The sequence below is a fragment of the Mesoplodon bidens genome, assembly GCF_964165515.1.
Source record: "Mesoplodon bidens genome assembly, chromosome: 13".
In the NCBI taxonomy this organism is placed as follows: Eukaryota; Metazoa; Chordata; class Mammalia; order Artiodactyla; family Ziphiidae; genus Mesoplodon; species Mesoplodon bidens.
In genome coordinates, this window is record NC_138169.1 from 46,829,115 (window position 1) to 46,836,075 (window position 6,961).

The following is a 6,961-nucleotide window of genomic DNA, read 5'->3' on the forward strand; positions in this document are numbered from 1 at the left end:
AGCCGGGAGGGAGTCTGGGAAAACTCGGGAGCTGCCGAAGAGGCAAGAGACTTTTTCTTCCCTCTTGGTTTCCTGGTGCGCGAGGAGAGGGGATTAAGAGCGCTGCTTAAAGGAGACCCACAGACGGGCGTGAGCCGTGGCTAAAAGCACAGACCCCAGAGACGGGCGTGGGACGCTGGGGCTGCTGCTGCCGCCGCCAAGAGTCCTGTGTGCGAACGCAGGTCACTGTCCACGCCCCCTTTCCGGGGAGCCTGTGCAGCCCGTCACTGCCGGGGTCCCGGGATCCAGGGGCGGCTTCCCTGGGAGAACGCACGGCGCGCCTCAGGCTAGTACAACGTCACGCCGGCCTCTGCCGCTGCAGGCTCGCCCCGCACTCCGTGCCCCTCCCTCCCACCCCCCCCCCACCCCCCGCCGCCTGAGTGAGCCAGAGTCCCCGAAGCGGCTGCTCCTTTAACCCTGTCCTGTCTGAGGAAAAAACAGACGCTCTCCGGCGACCTACACGCAGAGGCGGGGCCAAATCCAAAGCTGAGACCCGGGAGCTGTGGGAACAAAGAAGGGAAAGGGAAATCTCTCCCAGCAGCCTCAGAAGCAGCGGATTAAAGCTCCACAATCAACTTGAGTACCCTGCATCTGTGGAATACATGAATAGACAACAAATCATCCCAAATTGAGGAGGCAGGAGTCAGTGCTGTGCCTCTGAGGTGGGAGGGCCAACTTCAGGACACTGGTCCACAAGAGACCTCCCAGCTCCACATAATATCAAACGGCGAAAATCTTCCAGAGATCTCCATCTCAACACCAGCACCCAGCTTCACTCAACGACCAGCAAGCTACAGTGCTGGACACCCTATGCCAAACAACTAGCAAGACAGGAACACAACGCCACCCATTAGCAGAGAGGCGGCCTAAAATCATAAAAAGTCCGCAGACACCCCAAAACACACCACCAGACGTGGACCTGCCCACCAGAAAGACAAGATCCAGCCTCATCCACCAGAACACAGACACTAGTCCCCTCCACCAGGAAGCCTACACAACCCACTAAACCAACGTAGCCACTGGGGACAGACACCAAAAACAACGGGAACTACGAACCTGCAGCCTGCAAAAAGGAGACCCCAAACACAGTAACATAAGCAAAATGAGAAGACAGAAAAACACACAGCAGGAGAAGGAGCAAGATAAAAACCCACCAGACCTAACAAATGAAGAGGTACTAGGCAGTCTACCTGAAAAAGAATTCAGAATAATGATAGTAAAGATGATCCAAGATTCTATTTCCCAGATCCAAAATCTTGGAAATAGAATAGACAAAATGCAAGAAACAGTTAACAAGGACCTAGAAGAACTAAAGATGAATCAAGCATTGATTAAAAACACAATAAATGAAATGAAAAATACTCTAGATGGGATCAATAGCAGAATAACTGAGGCAGAAGAATGGATAAGTGAGGAGGAAGATAAAATAGTGGAAATAACTGATGCAGAGCAAAATAAAGAAAAAGAATGAAAAGAACAGAGGACAGTCTCAGAGACCTCTGGGACAACATTAAACGCACCAACATTCGAATTGTAGGGGTTCCAGAAGAAGAAGAGAAAAAGAAAGGGACTGAGAAAATATTTGAAGAGATTATAGTTGAAAACTTCCCTAATATGGGACAGGAAATAGTTAATCAAGTCCAGGAGGCACAGAGAGTCCCATACAGAATAAATCCAAGGATAAATACTCCAAGACACATATTAATCAAACTGTCAAAAATTAAATACAAAGAAATCATATTAAGAGCAGCAAGGGTAAAACAACAACTAACACACAAGGGAATCCCCATCAGGATAACAGCTGATCTGTCAGCAGAAACCCTACAAGCCAGAAGGGAGTGGCAGGACATAATTAAAGTGATGAAGGAGAAAAACCTGCAACCAAGATTACTCTACCCAGCAAGGATCTCATTCAGATTTGATGGAGAAATTAAAACATTTACAGACAAGCAAAAGCTGAGAGAGTTCAGCACCACCAAACCGGCTTTACAACAAATGCTAAAGGAACTTCTCTAGGCAAGAAGGACAAGAGAAGGAAAAGACCTACAATAACAAACCCAAAACAATTAAGAAAATGGGAATAGGAACATACATATCGATAATTACGTTAAATGTAAATGGACTAAATGCTCCCACCAAAAGACACAGATTGGCTGAATGGATACAAAAACAAGACCCATATATATGCTGTCTACAAGAGACCCACTTCAGACCTAGAGACACATACAGACTGAAAGTAAGGGGATGGAAAAAGATATTCCATGCAAATGAAAACCAAAAGAAAGCTGGAGTAGCAATTCTCATATCAGACAAAATAGACTTTAAAATAAAGACTATTAGAAGAGACAAAGAAGGACACTACATAATGATCAAGGGATTGATCCAAGAAGATATAACAATTGTAAATATTTATGCACCCAACATAGGAGCACCTCAATACATAAGGCAAACACAGCCATAAAAGGAGAAATCGACAGTAACACAATCACAGTAGGGGACTTTAACACCCCACTTTCACCAATGGACAGATCATCCAAAATGAAAATAAATAAGGAAACACAAGCTTTAAATGATACATTAAACAAGATGGATTTACTTGATATTTATAGGACATTCCATCCAAAAACAATAGAATACACATTTTTCTCAAGTGCCCGTGGAACATTCTCCAGGATAGATCATATCTTGGGTCACAAATCAAGCCTTGGTAAATTTAAGAAAATTGAAAACATATCAAGTATCTATTCCGACCACAATACTATGAGACTAGATATCAATTACAGGAAAAGAGCTGTAAAAAATACAAACACTTGGAGGCTAAACAATACACTACTTAATAACGAAGTGATCACTGAAGAAATCAGAAAGGAAATTAAAAAATACCTAGAAAAAAATGACAATGGAGACACGACGACCCAAAACCTATGGGATGCAGCAAAAGCAGTTCTAAGAGGGAAGTTTATAGCAATACAATCCTACCTTAAGAAACGGGAAACATCTCGAATAAACAACCTAACCTTGTGCCTAAAGCAATTAGAGAAAGAAGAACAAAAACATCCCAAAGTTAGCAGAAGGAAAGAAATCATAAAAATCAGATCAGAAATAAACGCAAAAGAAATGATGGAAATGATAGCAAAGATCAATAAAACTAAAAGCTGGTTCTTTGAGAAGATAAACAAAATTGATAAACCACTAGCCAGACTCATCAAGAAAAAAAGGGAGAAGACTCAAATCAATAGAATTAGAAATGAAAAATAAGTAACAACTGACACTGCAGAAATACAAAAGATCATGAGAGATTACTATAAGCAACTCTATGCCAATAAAATGGACAACCTGGAAGAAATGGACAAATTCTTAGAAATGCACAACCTGCCAAGACTGAATCAGGAAGAAATAGAAAATATGAACAGACCAATCACAAGCACTGAAATTGAAACTGTGATAAAAAATCTTCCAACAAACAAAAGCCCAGGACCAGATGGCTTCACAGATGAATTCTATCAAGCATTTAGAGAAGAACTAATGCCTATCCTTCTCAAACTCTTCCAAAATATAGCAGAGGGAGGAACACTCCCAAACTCATTCTACGAGGCCACCATCACCTTGATACCAAAACCAGACAAGGATGTCACAAAGAAAGAAAACTACAGGCCAATATCACTGATGAACATAGATGCAAATGTCCTCAATAAAATACTAGCAAACAGAATCCAAGAGCACATTAACAGGATCATACACCATGATCAAGTGGCGTTTATTCCAGGAATGCAAGGATTCTTCAATATACGCAAATCAATCAACGTGATACACCATATTAACAAATTGAAGGAGAAAAACCATATGATCATCTCAATAGATGCAGAGAAATCTTTCGACAAAATTCAACACCCATTTATGATAAAAACCCTGCAGAAAGTAGGCATAGAGGGAACTTTCCTCAACATAATAAAGGCCATATATGACAAACCCACAGCCAGCATCATCCTCAATGGTGAAAAACTGAAACCATTTCCACTAAGATCAGGAACAAGACAAGGTTGCCCACTCTAACCACTCTTATTCAACCTAGTTTTGTAAGTTTTAGCCACAGCAATCAGAGAAGAAAAGGAAATAAAAGGAATCCAAATCGGAAAAGAAGAAGTAAAGCTGTCACTGTTTGCAGATGACATGATACTATACATAGAGAATCCTAAAGATGCTACCAGAAAACTAATAGAGCTAATCAGTGAATTTGGTAGAGTAGCAGGATACAAAATTAATGCACAGAAATCTCTGGCATTCCTATATACTAATGATGAAATATCTGAAAGTGAAATCAAGAAAACACTCCCATTTACCATTGCAACAAAAAGAATAAAATATCTAGGAATAAACCTACCTAAGGAGACAAAAGACCTGTATGCAGAAAATTATAAGACACTGATGAAAGAAATTAAAGATGATACAAATAGATGGAGAGATGTACCATGTTCTTGGATTGGAAGAATCAACATTGTGAAAATGACTCTACTACCCAAAGTAATCTACAGATTCAATGCAATCCCTATCAAACTACCACTGGCATTTTTCACAGAACTAGAACAAAAAATTTCACAATTTGTATGGAAACACAAAAGACCCCGAATAGCCAAAACAATCTTGAGAACGAAAAATGGAGCTGGAGGAATCAGGCTCCCTGACTTCAGACTATACTACAAAGCTACAGTAATCAAGACAGTATGGTACTGGCACAAAAACAGAAAGATAGATCAATGGAACAGGATAGAAAGCCCAGAGATAAACCCACGCACATATGGTCACCTTATCTTTGATAAAGGAGGCAGGAATGTACAGTGGAGAAAGGACAGTCTCTTCAATAAGTGGTGCTGGGAAAACTGGACAGGTACATGTAAAAGTATGAGATTAGATCACTCCCTAACACCATACACAAAAATAAGCTCAAAATGGATTAAAGACCTAAATGTAAGGCCAGACACTATCAAACTCTTAGAGGAAAACATAGGCAGAACACTCTGTGACATAAATCACAGCAAGATCCTTTTTGACCCACCTCCTAGAGAAATGGAAATAAAGACAAAAATAAACACATGGGACCTAATGAAACTTCAAAGCTTTTGCACAGCAAAGGAAACCATGAACAAGACCAAAAGACAACCCTCAGAATGGGAGAAAATATTTGCAAATGAAGCAAATGACAAAGGATTAATCTCCAAAATTTATAAGCAGCTCATGCAGCTCAATAACAAAAAAACAAACAACCCAATCCAAAAATGGGCAGAAGACCTAAATAGACATTTCTCCACAGAAGATATACAGACTGCCAACAAACACATGAAAGGATGCTCAAATCTTTACTCATTAAAGAAATGCAAATCAAAACTACAATGAGATATCATCTCACACCAGTCAGAATGGCCATCATCAAAAAATCTAGAAACAATAAATGCTGGAGAGGGTGTGGAAAAAATGAAACACTCTTGCACTGCTGGTGGGAATGTGAATTGGTACAGCCACTATGGAGAACGGTATGGAGGTTCCTTAAAAAACTACAAATAGAACTACCATATGACCCAGCAATCCCACTACTGGGCATATACCCTGAGAAAACCATAATTCAAAAAGAGACATGTTGCTTTCCTTGAGCTTGCGGTCTTAGCTGCGATGCGTTTCTTGGGCGCCGCGTTCCTGTTCCTGGCCCTCAGCGCCTCCGCCCTAGCCAAGCTGGTGCATTTCAACGACTGCGGTTCTGGGGTCGGAGTTATAAAGGAAGTGAATGTGAACCCATGCCCCACCCAACCCTGCCAACTGCACAAAGGACAGTCTTACAGTGTCAATGTCACGTTCACCAGTAGCACTCAGTCTCAAAGTAGCAAAGCCGTGGTGCATGGCATTGTGATGGGCATCGCAATTCCCTTTCCTATTCCTGAGCCTGATGGTTGTAAGAGTGGAATCAGCTGCCCCATTGAAAAAGACAAGACCTATAACTACCTGAATAAACTACCCGTGAAGAGTGAATACCCCTCTATAAAACTGTTGGTGGAGTGGTAACTTAAGGATGACAACGACCAACGTCTCTTCTGCTGGCAAATCCCAGTACAGATTGAAAGCTAGAGCTATTTGTTGCCAATATGTCCGTCTGGGGTGCATCTGGCCAATGAGCTTCCTCACCTCCAGCTCCGCGAGCTTCCTCACCTCCAGCTCCGTTGCTTCACCAGCCATGACTTGCTCTGCAGTGGTGTCCAGTGTGGTAGTGGAGGGGAGGTATTCTACGACAGAAATTCTCTGCAGTTAGCTCATGTCTCCTTTACTATCTTAGGTGGTTTTCATTAACTGCATCACTTGATTAGCAGATGTTTGATTTTTTTTTTTTAACAACACTAACTTGTGGCTTCTTTATGCACCTGGAAATGTCCCTTTGAATAAATAAAAACTCGTCAATCTTTTCTTCTGCAAAAAAAAAAAAAGAGACATGTACCAAAATGTTCATAGCAGCCCTATTTACAATAGCCCAGAGGTGGAAACAACCTAAGTGTCCATCATCAGATGAATGGATAAAGAAGATGTGGCACATATATACAATGGAATATTACTCAGCCATAAAAAGAAATGAAATTGAGCTATTTGTAATGAGGTGGATGGACCTAGAGTCTATCATACAGAGTGAAGTAAGCCAAAAAGAGAAAGACAAAAACTGTATGCTGACACATATATATGGAATTTAAGAAAAAAAATGTCATGAAGAACATAGGGGTAAGACAGGAATAAAGACACAGACCTACTAGAGAATGGACTTGAGGATATGGGGAGGGGGAAGGGCAAGCTGTGACAAAGCGAAAGAGCGGCATGTACATATATACACTACCCAACGTAAGGTAGATAGCTAGTGGGAAGCAGCTGCATAGCACAGGGAGATCCGCTC

General features: G+C 41.4%; 1 protein-coding gene across 1 annotated transcript; it reads left to right on the forward strand.

The window, feature by feature from the left end:
- Positions 1-5,677: 5,677 nt before the first annotated feature.
- LOC308626837 (NPC intracellular cholesterol transporter 2-like) lies at positions 5,678-6,417 on the forward strand. Its single transcript, XM_081252337.1, has one exon. It carries the CDS (start codon positions 5,704-5,706, stop codon positions 6,088-6,090), a length of 387 nt encoding a protein of 128 aa, XP_081108463.1. The 5' UTR covers positions 5,678-5,703; the 3' UTR covers positions 6,091-6,417.
- The last annotated feature ends 544 nt before the right edge of the window (positions 6,418-6,961 follow it).

Excerpts from the sequence above, each read along its gene's own strand:
- LOC308626837 (XM_081252337.1), top strand. The coding sequence starts at position 5,704 with ATGCGTTTCTTGGGCGCCGCGTTCCTGTTCCTGGCCCTCAGCGCCTCC.